Below are 13,529 nucleotides of genomic sequence, written 5' to 3'. Positions count from 1 at the left end.
GCACCGCACTCCCAGGGACGGGTAAGGTGAGGCCGTGCACCGCTGCCCGGACACGCAGGTTTGTTTGTTTCACGGCAAAGTAAGCTGACGCAGAGGCAAACTCCTTGGAAACCAGTAGAAATTATTTATTTGGTGCAAGGCAGAAGTCATCGTTTGAGGGGTTTGCTCTGACCCTTTGCACTGTTCTGTTCTCGCATTTCTTTTATCTCTGTCTGCAAGACACACTGTGTGAAAGCTTTTAGAGCTGGTGGGAGGTGATGGAGCCGTGCTGGTCACAACTGGCAAACCTGAGAGTGCCAAGTTAATTAGCTGCCTTTAGGCATCAAAATGAAATTGGGCTGATTTTTCTCAATCGCTGAGGGCTGCGGGGCAGGGAGGATGCAGATGGGGAGGATGCTGCTCCCTGAGGGCTTGAGTGGGAGATGTTTTCCATTTTCCTTCTTTCAGCTGACAGGGATTTGCCAGGTCCCATCTCTGCTGGCTCGGGCGGGGGGGGGGGGGAGGTTTTCTGGAACGGTGGATGCCTGTGGGGTATTGGGGTTTCTCCTTGGGGACCTCAGTCCCCTCCAGCCTCTCCTCCTGGGGAAGATGGCAGCTGGGAGCAAGAGGCTGGGCGAGCAGCAGGGACTGGTGTGAAAGCTTTCTCTTTATTTCTCCTCTCTAAAGAATTTTGTATGTGTATATATAAAAAAAAAAACCAACCCCCAACCCTAAACTACAAAATGCTGCGGTGGAAGTGGGGGGGAAGCCCCCCCTCCTGCCTGCCCCAGGAGGCAGCACGGGCAGGCGAAGAGGCTGGAGCGGGACGTGCAGTCGCTGGCTGAGGACGTAGGGGCTCAGGGAGGGGACGCTGCTGCCCCGGCCCTTCCGTGGGGAGCTGAGAGCAGGGGGTCGAAGCAGGGCTTGGCAGCAGGGCAGGGCAGGGCTCCGGGGTCTGGTCCTGGCATCCTTGGTCCCGCTCCACGGCAGAGGTTTTGTCTGCAGAGCCGGGGGTGGACGGGCAGCACGTGGCAACACGGGCACTGCCGTCCCCGTGGGCTATCGAGACTCCCAAGAACGTGGGTGTTTCCCACCTTCTTGCCTGGGTTTATTAGCTGGGGGCTGGCAAGTTTTCCTGCCCAGGAGGAACACGTCAAAAAACCCTCAGTTAACTAATAGGGGGAGAAAAAATCAAAATATGCCCCCCTGCAGGGCTGGGGAGGGGCAGGGGCAGATTCCCGGGGCAGCCGGTGGGGGAGACCGGCCATGGCATGGCCAGGACGAGTCCTGTCTCCAGAGGAGAGCGGGGTCCGCTCCTCAGAGCTCCTCGTGGATCTTCTCCTGGTCCTCATCCGACTTCAGTTTCAGCTCCTCGGAGGTGATCTTCCCGTCCTGGTTGCGGTCCTGGTTCCTGAACATGTCAGCGATGACTTTCTCCGGGTCGGAGCTGGGCATGAGGCGGCCTTTCCCTTCTGCCACCTGGGTCTTGATGAAGGTAGAGAACTGCAGCGGGGAGAGGGGAGAGAGAGAGATGCCGCTTTGCTCCACGCAGCCAGCACGGGGCACGGCTGGGAGCACCACAGCCCAGGCTGAGGGCAGCAGCCAGGCAGCAAGGATGGGGCAGGGACACGGGCACGGGCTGCCCTCGGTGTCCCTGACCGGTCACAGCCCTGCCCGCACCCAGCAGCGATGCTCTGGGCTGGGGTGGTTTTCCTGCACAGCTCTTCAGGCTCCCGAACGCCCAGGGGGACAGCAGTGCCCTTCGGGTGCTGCTCCCCGGGGTGGGGTTCCCTGCACCCCCGTTTCATCCTGCACCCCATAAACCCGCAGCCTGGCGGTGCTCGGGGCCCTCGCTCACCTCGTCAGCGGGGATCTCCCCGTCCTTGTTCAGGTCCATTTGCTCGTAGAGGTTCGCCGGCGGGTCCCCGTGCCAGATGAAGAGGTATCCCTCGGGAACCCCCTCCTCCATGGAGATCAGCTCCACCTCGAAGCGCAGCACGGCGCTGCCTGGCACCCCCCGGGCTGGAAAAACAAGCGAAGGCTGTTGCACGGCTGGGGAGCCCAGCGCAGCACTGGGCTCTGATGGGCAAAAGCCTCCCAGCCCCCAGGCAGGGGGAGGGTGAAGGAGCCCAGCAGCGGTTCAGCAAGGCAGCACCCCCCCGTCTGCATTGCACGGGCAGCCGCGCGTCGCTCCCCTACCTCCGCTCTCGCCGTGGCCCAGGTGAGGGGGGATGATGAGCACCCGCTTCTCCCCCGCGCACATGTTGAGGAGACCGGTGTTCAGGCCCTCGATCACCTTGTTGGCCCCCAGAGTCACCTCCTGGGGCTTCTCGTAGTCGTGGCTGCGGGAGGCACAGAGATGACCACACTGATGGCTGAGAAAGCCCCTCGGACCCAGCAGGCAGCCCCACCATGCCCTGAAATCCCGTGCCTTCCATCCCGCCGTGCCCCAAAACCCCACACCCTCCGTCCTGCCGTACCCTGAAGTTCCACACCCTCCGCGCCACCCCACCCCAAAGCCCTGCACGGTCCATCCCGCCGTGCCCCCAGATCCTGCACCCTCCACCCTGCTGCACAACCCCTGCCGCCACGCGGCCGATGCTCTGGTGCTGCCCGCTGCAAAGAGCTGACGGTCCCAGCACTCGCTGCGGTGCCCGTCTGCTCCCCAGCTCGGCGCCTGCCGGGATTTGGCCCTGTGAAGGAAAGGTGTGCTCAGGGCAGCCCGCAAGCGAGAAAGCACGCACGAGGAGAAGAGCTTGGTGCCATCCAGCAAGGAGCAGTTGTAGTGGTAGCGGATGAAGTCTCTGTCACGGGTGGTGACGTTGCAGCCCTCAGGACGGTACACGGTCTCGATCTCCACTGGGTCTGCGGGGTTGTGGAAGTCGATGATGTGGACGTCAAAGATGAGCACGGCTGAGCCAGGAATTTTGTTCCCTGGAAGAGGAGGATGAGGAGAGCTGCTGGAGCGCTGTGGGGCCGGTAAAGCCTTTCCCTGCTTCTTCCCATGCCCCACGATATGTCCGTCCCTCGGAGCCCTGCCTCTGCATGTGTTGGCGTCAGCCGTTCCCCTGCCCACAGTGCCCCCCCGCAACACCCAGAGCCCTGGGGATGGTGGTGGCCCCCAGGGTGAGGAGCTGGCCCCACTCGGCCAGCGCTTTCCCTATGTCAGACCTGCAGCGTGCCGGTGCACAGGGCTGGAGGAGGGGATGCCGCAGCCCAGGGCTGCACTGTGCGGGCGTGCCGGACCCCCGTGGGGCTGCCCTTTACCTGTTCCATTCTCCCCGTAGGCCAGGTGTGGGGGGATGATGACCCGGCGCCTCTCTCCCATGCAGACCCCTTGCAGGCCCTGGTCCATGCCGGGGATGATGTAGCCCTTCCCAATGTAGGTGTTGTAGGTGTGATTGCGGGAGTAGCTGCAGCAAGAGAAGCCCCCGGCATAGTCGTGCAGGAGAGCCTGGCCCATCGATTCCCCCCCACCACCCCTGCACCCCAACCCGCACCCCTTCTCCCAGCCTCTGCTGTGCTGCCCCTGGAGCCAAACCTTGCTCCTAGGGATGCAGCAAACAGGTATTGTGCTTTTTAGCCTATTTCATGTCCATTATCGCCCTCCCCTCCACCTCCCCTCCCGGCTGCTGAGCATGGGGCAGGAGAGGACACTGGGGATTCTCCCCACTTGGCCGCTTCCCCCCCCCCGCACCTGGAGTCGAAGAGTGTCCCGTCCATGAGTGTGCCGTTGTAGTGGTAGCGGACAAAGTCCCCGATCACAGCCCTGCGCTTGCAGGACTCTGGCACCTCCAGGTGTTCCAGGAAGATGCCGTCCTTAGGGTTGTGGAAGTCTACCAGCAGCACGCTGAATACCAGCGACGCCTGCGGTGGGATCACAGTCCCTGGGGAGGGGACACGGGTCAGCCTGGACAAGGGCTGATGCACCGTGGGGAGCAATGTGTAAAGCCGGGAAGGAAGGGGCTGGGCATGATGGGGTGATGCCTGACTCACCATAGCCCTTCTCCCCGTATGCAAGGAACGGGGGGATGATGATGCTCCTCTTCTCACCGGCGCACATGCCCAGCAACCCCTGGTCCATGCCCTTGATCAGCCAGCCGGTGCCCACGTAGGTGTCATAGGTACTGTCCTTGCTGTAGCTGGTGGGGAGGAATGAGCAGGGGATGGCTCCAGGGGGCCCATGCCAGCTCCCCCGGCCTGAGAGGTGCCGTGTGGGAGGCTGGTTTGGGGTCACGGAGCTGCACCGGCCCTGCCGGGGCGTGGGGAGGGAGAGCACAGGGGAGGCTGCTCTGACTGGGGTGCAGCATGGGCCCCCACGTCCTGCCCCAGGCCAGTGTCCCCTGGTCCCTGCCGGCCCCGGTGCCCCCAGCCCCAAGGTGAGGGTGCATCCAAGCTCCAGTGCCCCCAGCCCCAAGGTGAGGGTGCATCCCAGTGCTGGTGCCCGTACCTGGAGTCGAAGGGAGTGCCGTCCAGCAGCGTGCCATTGTAGTGGTACCGCACGAAGTCTGAGTTCTCCACCGTGCGGTTGCAGCGCTCCGGTTTGGACAGGGTGGTGATCTGCAGCTTGTCGTTCTTGTTCCAGATATCCAGCATCACGACGTCGAAGTACAAGGTGGCGTCTGGGGGGATCAGCCCCGCTAAAGGGGCGGCAGCGAGGACAGGGTGCCTTAGCTGGGACGGGCACGGGGACCAGGCAAGCCAAGGGCTCTGTCCCCTAAATCCTGCCCCCCACCCGCGGCTGCTTAGGGCTGCTGGCCACACGCGCCAGCCCCTGGGAAAGCAGCAGAGCCTCCAGGGGTGGCAGGACCCCTCGCTCCTGGGGAAGCCCTGCTTAGGCACCACTTGCCCTGGCAACGGAGCCACCCTTCGCCAGCACCTGCTTGTCGGGCACTGGACCCCTGTCCCCGCTAATGCCAGCCCCGGGGGGTTTGCTCCCTCCGTCCGCCCACCGTGCCACGGCCCCTTACCCACGCCAATGCTGCCGTAGCCCAGGTGGGGGGGCACGATGAGGTGACGCCGCTCATTCACGCACATGCCCTGCAGCCCCCGGTCCATGCCGGTGATCAGTCGCCCGACGCCCACCACGCCGGCCACCGTGGCCCCTCGGTCATAGCTGGGGTGAAGGGACAGACCCATCAGCTGTGCGGCAAAGGGCGAAGCCCCCAAAGCTGCTGGTGCTGGGGGTGCTCAATGCCAGCGCCGAGGGCTCAGAGAGGATCCAGAGACAAACCATGAACCCTGCGAACTCCAAGGGACGGTGCGGGGCTCCCGGGTGCCTGCCTGCCACGGTGGCAGAGCCGAGGGATGGGGCTGCCCCTTCCCTGGGGGTGCAGGTAACCCACCACAGCCAGCGGGTCTCTGTGCTGCAGGCAGAGCCCACAGCTCAAAAACATCGATCCTGACAGGATCAATCCTGCACTGCCTGGGGTGGAGCTGCCTCCCACAGCACCAGTCAGGGCTCTGGCCTGACCCTGCATGCCCAGCGCCCTGGAGGCAGGGGAATGTGGATCGGGCCCTCTGGGTGCAAAGGGGGCAGGTGAAGCTTTCAGTTGGGACCAAACCCATCAACACCAGCCCCAGATTTCACGGAGCGAGCTGGGCTGGAGGCCGGCAGCTCCCGGGCTTTCTGCTGCTTCCAAATCATTTTGCATATGGCACATTTGGAGCTTTATGCAGTGAGGAGGAAAGAAGACGTCCCAGGCCTCATTTTTAAACTGCAAATTTGTTTTTATTTTTAAATCTTAAAATACTCCAAGAGGCAAGTGGGGCCATTTCAGATAAATTGAAATCCTTTGTCCCCTCTAACGTGCAGCTGATGCTTTCTCCTGGCAGCACACTGCAGTCCTCAGGACAAGGAATTATTTTAGCAGCGAACGTCCCCAGGCTCCCACTGCATTTGGGGTGTGCAGCAGCAGGGGCAGCAGACGGCTCAGTTATTTTCTCCCCCATTCATGCTCGCAAGAAAGATCAGACCCATTTAAGTGGAGCAGAATCCCCTTGCTTTCCAGGGCTCTGAAAAACGCCCGTCTGGAAAGTTTTTGTTCCTACGTGGGGCTGAGCCCCAGCACAGCCCGGTTTGTTTCTGTCCCTTCGCTGTGTCCCCGATTCTCCCCCTGCTCACGGCGGTGCAAATCAGGGACTGCACCAACAGAAACACTCATTTATAGCCAGTGTGAGCGGAGCAGGATGGATGCAGGGGCCGAGCAAAACTATGCCCGGCCAGCGCGAAGCCTCCTAGGTAATGGACGGGTTTCGCCGCTGCCACGTTTCAAAGTGCTTGAAGTGTTTTCCCTGCCTGTGCAGCACATGCACATACATGTTCTTGAGTGCAAAACGTCTCACTTCGGGCCAAATCCTGTCCGTGCCCGAGACGGGCTTCCCCGTGCCCCGGAGCGGAGGGCTCTGCAGGCTCCCCGGGGCGGGGGGCTGCCGCAACCCCCCAGGGCGGCAGCGCGGCTGCCCGGGCAGGGGCTGCAGCCCCGGGCGGGGGGGGCTGCGCTCGGCGGCTCGCTGGGGGCCACGCCGCGGCCCCCGGGGCTGACACGTGGACGGGGCTCCCGGGGCCCCCCCGTCCTCGCCCCCGGCGCCCGCCGAAAGCCCTCCTGGGGGTCCGAGCCGCGGGGCCCGGGGCCGGCTCCTCGCCTCGCTGCCCCCCGGCCCTTGGGGGTGCGACGGGGGGACACGCCCGGGGGCTGGGGAGGAAGGCATGCAGGGACCCCCCCGCAGCACACGGCTGGCCGGGGCCGCATGCATTCGGTAAAGAGCCGAGGGCTATACCTGGAGTCAAACTTTTTGCCATCTTTAAAGGTCCCATTGTAGTGGTAGCGAATGAAATCCCCCATCTGGACTTCCCGCAGGCAGATTTTGGGGATATAGTATCTGTCTATCACCACGTCTTCCAGGGGGCCGGGGTCGCCCAGCCCCAGGGCCCCCAGGATGCTCAGGAGGAGGACGAGGCAGCCCGGGGACATGGCGCTGGGAGCCTGCGGCCGGCGGAAAGGCTCGGCGGGGGGAAGGCGGAGCGGCGGGGCCGGCCCGGCCGCCCCTTCCCGTGGGATGCGGGCCCAGCCCCGGCCGAGCTGGAATTTCTGTACACGTGGACCCCGGGCCTGGCGCGCCCGCCCCGCTCCCACCGCCGGTCGCCCCGCGGCATCGCCGGGGCAAGCTGCCTCCCGGCGGCGGCAGCGGGGCCCGGCGGGAGAAGCCGCGGCATCAAAGCTCCACGTCGGGAGGGTTGCTTTTTTTTTTTTTTTTTTTTTCCCCCAATCTCTCTTTTTTTTTTTTTTTTTTTTTTTCTAGGCAGTTCCTTCTGCGAAGGAAAAAGCCGAAGGGAGCTATTTGGAAGCAAGTTTGTGCAGCTGGAGGTCCCATCCCGGCCCCGCTCGCCCCGGGTCCTAGCGCTGGCTGCGCTCCTGCCGCGGCCCAGTTATCGCTCCCGCGGCCCAGGATGCTGCTACCCAGTCCCAAGGCAATGATGAAAAATGTGAAACTACCCCTCTGACGGTCTTACACAAATGGGAACGGCACTAAACGTACACATACGTGTTGCCCACGCACCCCTGCTCCCCCAAACCCGTCGGCAAGAAACAGGCAGCGCGGTGAGAGCCCTTGGCAAGTCCCAGGTGGGAGATACGACAGGCCATAACCCCAAACCGAAACCTGGCTTCTCCGAGGCACAGTGCTACTGGCGAGAGCAAAAGCCCAAGCAAAGCGCTATCTGCTCGGACCCGGGGTGCTCTGCAGCTCCCCAACACACCGTGCCAGGGCCGAGCAACCTCAGCACCTCTCGGAGTAGCTCAGGGGGACTCAGGGCTCTCCCATGGCACTGTGGGGTCAGGGCCTGACTCTGGGGCAAGTGAGCACTTACTTTGGGGTGACGGCATCCCAGCCTGCGAGCTATAGAGCTGCTCATCTGCAGGGAGGTGCCGGGCACTGCTAATGGCCTCCGCTCTGCAAGAAGAAACCTCAGCAGTGCCCTGGCTCCTGCCCTGCGCTGTGACATCCCTCAGCACCACTGTCCAGCCAGCAACAAAGCGCTGGGCTTGGGCTGGGGCCAACGTGGCCGTGCCGAGGCCTGGCGCGGTGCAGCCCTGAGGCCTGGGATCTGGCACGGCGCAGGGTGTGCGGCCTCCAGCTTGGCACCAGCCGGCAGCAAGAGCGGCTCCGGGCACAGCCGGGATGGGGGGTCCGGCCAGCGGCCCCAGGGCAGCGCAGTGTGACACAGGGTGCGCTCCCCGGGCCTGCAACACAGGGTGCACCCCCCCCCCCCCATCCCCACACTCCCCGCTCCGCAGCCTGCAGCGCCGAGCACATCCCCGGGGCCGTGCAGCCCCCGAGCGCATCCTCCAGAGCCCGCAGCGTGGGGCGCGCCCCGAGCAGCGCGGGGTGACTCCCCGCGAGTTGGGGCACCGAGCCTGCGGCGGGGAGGGTGCAGCCCTGCGCACCCACCCACCCACACGGGAGCGCACCGCGGAGCGCGCAGGAGCGCGCAGCGCCGCGCATCGCAACCCCCCCCCCCCCCCCCCCCAATCCCCTCCCCGAGCGCACCCCGCGGGCGCTGCGCCAGCCGCGCAGAGCCGCACTAAGACCCTGCGCGCCCGCCGCGCACCGCCCCTTCCCCGCCGCCCGCCCCCCTGCGCGGAGCGGTGCGCGGGGCTGCGCGGGCAGTGCGCGGCGGCGGCGGCGGCGGAGGAGGAGGAGGAGGCGGCGGCGGGGATGGGCGGCGGCGCGGCGCCGGCGCGGCCGCCGCCGCTGCTGCTGGTGGTGGTGGTGGTGGTGGTGGCGGCGGCGGGGCTGTGCGGGGCGCAGTACGAGGAGTACAGCGTGCGCGGGTTCCCCGCGGCCGCGCTGGAGCCGCTGCAGCGCGCCTACGCGCGGGCGCTGGCGCAGTACGCGGGGGCGCAGTGGGCGGAGAGCGCCCGGGCGTTGGAGGCCAGCCTGCGCCTCCACCGCCTGCTGCGCGACAGCGAAGCCCACTGCCACCGCCGCTGCGCCGCGCCCGCGGAGGGGGACCCCGCGAGGGGGGACCCCGCGGAGGGGGAGCCCGCGGAGTGGGAGTGGGAGAGGGAGATGCAGCTCTTCGGGAGGCTGCTGCGCCGGGCCGGCTGCTTGCGCGCCTGCAAGCGCGACCTGCCCGTCTTCCAGCTGCGCTACCCCCCCGCGCAGACGCTGCGCGACTTCCAGCGCCGCCTGCCCTACCAGTACCTGCACTACGCGCTCTTCAAGGTGAGGCGGCCCCGCGGGCGCGCAAATGCCGCGCAACGTGGCTCGTGGCGGGGGGGGATGGTGGGGGGAGCGGGGGGCGTCCCGTGCCTCCGTCCTGCACCGCTCCGGGCTGCGCCTCCTCTTTCACCCGCCATCCTGAGCCCCTCCGCCCTGCGCACCCCACCCCCCCCCCCGGCACACCCCCATCCCCGTCTCATCCTGCACCCCTGCCCTGTGCCCCTCATCCTACTCCTCCTCTGCGGCACCCCCATCCCACATCCCCATCCCACGCCACCAGCCTGCCCCCCCTCATCCGCACCCCCTGAACCCTGCTCCCCTCTCCCCTGCACCCTGCTGTCATGTGCTTTCCCAGCCTGCAGCCCCCCTTCCCGCACTCCCCATCTAGCATTCCCCCCGCCCCTGGCTCCTCCATCCTGCCCCTGCACTGTGGCACGTCAGCATCATCTGGGATGCATCAGGCAGGACGTGAGGGGTGCACCCGGGACTGGGGGCCGCTGTGCTTGTGTCCCCGCACCCCACCTTGTCTTGCCCTGGTCACCCAAGCTCCCCCAGGCCAGTCAGAGAGTTGCCTGTGGAGGGGGATGCAGGGGCTGGCCCAGCCGAGAGGCTGGAGTTGGCGGGTCCGGTACCACCGTGATTGCAGCGGGACACGTGCCTGGATGCTCAATCAGGGAGAAGCGCTTTCTCAGGCTCACGGTGCAGACGTGGAGGAGATTTCATAAGGGATCGCCCTGGGGTGACCCTCACTTGGCTAAAGCTGCTCTGGCAGGGGACACTCCCCTCCCCAGGCATCGGTGCTGGTTGGGGTCCCAAGCTGTGCTGCTGGCCAGCTGCCGGTGCGGATGCTGCTTTAGTGCTTAGCGCTTCTGCCCCGCTCACCTGGCAGTGGTGAGGGACAGCCTGGCCTAGATCCTTAATGCCTTTTCCTCTTGCTCGCTCTGGCCAAAACCCATTTCATGGACAGTTCGTTCAACCCCCCCAATCTCGCTCCCCTGAAGTTGCAACCTGAGAGCTCATAAAGCAGCGGGGGAGCGGGGGCGGCTCACCCGGGCTGGTGGCAGTGCCCAAGATGAGCGGATGCGTGGCTCAAACCCACACCACGTGGATCACTCCTGGCTGGATGTGGGGGTCCAGGAGGGGCCGAGCTGTCCCCACGCCCACGACGGGCACAGAGGGGGAGGTCGGTGTGGCTGGATTTATCTGCATTGTCCAAGGTCCCGGATCGTGTCTGTCCATCGCTGCCGGCAGATGACTGGGCTCGGGGCTGGCACTGTGGGTGCTGGGCTGTTACCTCTCGAGGACCAGCCTTCTGCCCTGCAGCCCTGGGGTCTGGCTGGGTGCTGAGCCCCCCGCAGCCGCAGTGTCATCCCTGGCTGCCCCCACGGCACGCTGCGGCACCAACTCTTCCTCCCTCCCCAGTCAAATAAGATTGAGAAAGCGGTGTCTGCTGCCCACACCTTCCTGCAGAAGAACCCCAAGCACGAGATGACCTTGAAGTACCTGAACTATTACAGGACGATGCTGGACGTGGATGAATACCTGGTTGACCTGGAGGCTCAGCCCTACGAGGTGAGGAGGGGATGGGGTTGAGGCAGGAGAGGGGCTCCCCGGGGCTCGGTGCGCACCTGGCTGCCAAAGCCTGGTCCTGCCGAACCCCGAGGGAAGCGGCTCTCCCTCGCTGAGCCCTGGTCGCTCACCTCCTGCTCCCAAAAGAGCATCTCTGGGGGGCCTGTGCTGAGGAGAGAGTGGGGGAGGTCAGTGCTGCCGGAGGGCAGAGCCGGGCTGTGGTGCCTGGTGAGGAGGTGAGCGGTGCCTGCTTGGTCCCTGGCAGCCGATATTCGTGCGGTCGGTGAAGCTGTACAACAACGGGGATTTCCGGAGCAGCGCGGCCGACATGGAGCAGGCGCTGACTGAGTACTACAAGGCGTACGAGGACTGCCTGGCTGGCTGCGAGGGCGCCTACGAGCTGCAGGAATTCAAGGACTTCTACCCCGCCATCGCAGGTGAATGGGCAGGGGACTGGGGACCAGCAGGCTTGGGGGGGGGGGGCCAGGGGCACAGCACCTGACGCCTCTCCCCAGACCACTTTGTGAGCGTGCTGCAGTGCAAGGTGGACTGCGAGACTGAGCTCACCCCCAATGTGGGCGGCTACTTCGTGGAGAAGTTTGTGGCCACCATGTACCACTACCTGCAGTTCGCCTACTACAAGCGTGAGTGCCGGCCGGAGCAGGGGACTGTGGCCCTGGGGCACCCCAGGGTGCTGTGGGCCCCTGGGCAGGGAGTCACCCCCCCCCCAGCATCACCCGGCGTTGCTCCCCACAGTGAACGACGTGCGGGACGCGGTGCGCAGCGTCTCCAGCTACATGCTCTTCGATCCGGACGATGCCGTGATGCAGCAGAACCTGGTCTACTACCGCTTCCACCGTGAGCGCTGGCGCCTGCAGGAGGAGGACTTCGAGCCCCGGCCGGTGAGGACCCCCCAGGCCCCCGTCCCCTGGCTCTGCCGGCAGCAGAGGGGCTGACGCAGCCCCCGCTCCCTCCCCGTGCCCAGGAAGCCGTGCGCTACCACAACCGGACGGCTGCCCAGAAGAAGATGCTGGACTTCGCCAGGCAGTACCTGCAGGCTGACGACGAGGTAAATGACATCCCTGGCGCGGATGCAGCCGGGTGCTTCTGGGGGTGCTGGGTGGTGCGGATGAGTGCTGTGGGTACCCCAGGGCAGGGCCCTTCCTTGGGCGGGGAGTCTGACCCCCAAACCAGCCCTGGAGAAGAGGCTGCGGACGGGGCCGCTGAGCCCCGCTGCCTCCTCCTGCCCGTCCCGTGCTGCAGATGGAGGTGGACGGCAGCGAGGAGACAGAGGCACGGAACCTGCCCTCTGACGGTGAATTTGAGGGCGAAGGCGACTACGAGGAGGGCTTCTTCGCGGAGTGGTGGCAGGAACCCAAGACCAAGGGGGACAAAGCCGACCAAGGTTCCTGATGCCAGGGGCCGTGCCGCGGGGTGGGGGGTGGCTGCTGCCCACACCCCGGTTCCACCGAGCCCTCCTTGTTTGCAGAGACCCTGCGATGAGCCAGGCGAAGGGGCGCCCGGCCCCGACAGAGCTGGACGGCGGTGGCCCTGCGACGCCATCCCGGGGACGCCGGGCTTTGGGCTCCTGCCAGCCGTCGCGCAGAAACTTGGGCTCGCGGGGAAGGGCTGATCCTGCCCGGTGCCCTGCGGCAGGGCTGCATTTGCCGTCTGGACATCTGCTGCTCTGAGTGCAGCCCAATTCCCATCGGTGGAGCATCAGCACTGCCAAACCTCTCTGCCTGCCCGGGAGCTCCCCCGGGGCCACCCCTGTCCCCGATGTCCCCAGGAGCCCTGGCCAGTGGCGGTGCCCCGCAGCACTGGGGGGTACTGCGTCCCTCAGCTCCTCCCCAGGACCTGCGGATGGTGTGCCAGGACCGACCCCCGTCTTGTCTCGAGGGGTTTGAAGGGCTGCCCCTGCTCTGGGAGCAACACACGGTGCTGCTGGAGCCGGGCGTGCGTGCTGATCCTGCCCCTCCTCAGGGCTCCCCAGGTCTCCTACCCTGGTGCCTCCAGCCTCCCAGCCCACCAGCCAGCCCCCTTCAGAGCCCACGGCCTGGTGCTACAACGGGGCTCCCGGTGTGCCGGCGTCCCCATGCTGCCGCGTGGCTGCAGCCTGGCAGGGCTGCGTTGCCCGTGCCCTGCGTGTGCCTTGAATTTCTGCCACACCAGCCCTCTGTAGCCTTAAGCTCCGTTAATTTAATACTTCCCGACTTGCACAGTCGCTTTTTTTTTTTATATTTACTGGTGCTGAACTTTTAATAAAATCTGGACCGGTCTTTTCATGGCTGCCTCTGCCTCCGGGCTCCCTGGGGCTAAGGTGTGCTGCCGCTGCGGGAGCCGGGTGCTCGGGCTGGGAGAGGCCCTGCTGTGGGAGGGGGAGGGACAGCTTGGGGGGCTGGATGCCCCATAAAGGGGGGGGAGACCCCACAGGGGGGTGGGGGTGGGGTTGTGGGGCTGGGGAACCTTGAGGGCCATGAGAGCAGCCAGGCTCTTGTGGGGCTGGGGGGGTCCCTGAGGGGGCCACAACCACGCTGGGATCCTTACGGGGATGTGGGACCCCCTGTTGTGCAGGAAAAGCTGCCAGGTGGTATGGGGGGGCTTGGGGGGCAGCATGCCTCACCCCAATACGGGTGTTTGGGGTGTGATGTGCATCACCTGCTGGTTGTTTTGAGGGGGGTGCATCACCCAGACTCTGGTCCTTGGGGGGTGCATCGTCCTGCTGCTTGTCCGGAGGGTGCAGCCTGCGTTCCCCG

General features: G+C 65.6%; 2 protein-coding genes across 2 annotated transcripts; one reads left to right on the top strand and one right to left on the bottom strand.

Annotated features, from left to right (window-relative positions):
• Window positions 1-109: 109 nt before the first annotated feature.
• On the bottom strand, window positions 110-6,996 carry FKBP10 (FKBP prolyl isomerase 10). Its single transcript, XM_049800631.1, has 10 exons — window positions 6,760-6,996; window positions 4,950-5,095; window positions 4,430-4,619; window positions 3,976-4,121; window positions 3,677-3,866; window positions 3,247-3,392; window positions 2,724-2,913; window positions 2,179-2,321; window positions 1,838-2,001; window positions 110-1,482 (listed from the first exon to the last, which is right to left on the bottom strand). The coding sequence occupies exons 1-10, from the start codon at window positions 6,951-6,953 to the stop codon at window positions 1,297-1,299; spliced, it is 1,695 nt and encodes a 564-aa protein (XP_049656588.1). The 5' UTR covers window positions 6,954-6,996; the 3' UTR covers window positions 110-1,296.
• A 1,701-nt stretch (window positions 6,997-8,697) lies between these two features.
• Window positions 8,698-13,052, top strand: P3H4 (prolyl 3-hydroxylase family member 4 (inactive)). The gene is made up of 8 exons (XM_049800632.1): window positions 8,698-9,207; window positions 10,627-10,776; window positions 11,039-11,210; window positions 11,289-11,417; window positions 11,530-11,675; window positions 11,759-11,842; window positions 12,037-12,178; window positions 12,263-13,052. The coding sequence occupies exons 1-8, from the start codon at window positions 8,698-8,700 to the stop codon at window positions 12,274-12,276; spliced, it is 1,347 nt and encodes a 448-aa protein (XP_049656589.1). The 3' UTR covers window positions 12,277-13,052.
• The last annotated feature ends 477 nt before the right edge of the window (window positions 13,053-13,529 follow it).

Source organism: Accipiter gentilis, chromosome 5 (assembly GCF_929443795.1).
Source record: "Accipiter gentilis chromosome 5, bAccGen1.1, whole genome shotgun sequence".
Classification (NCBI taxonomy): domain Eukaryota; kingdom Metazoa; phylum Chordata; class Aves; order Accipitriformes; family Accipitridae; genus Astur; species Astur gentilis.
The sequence above is the reverse complement of the archived record's forward strand: the minus strand, read 5'-3'. Positions and strand labels throughout refer to the sequence as shown.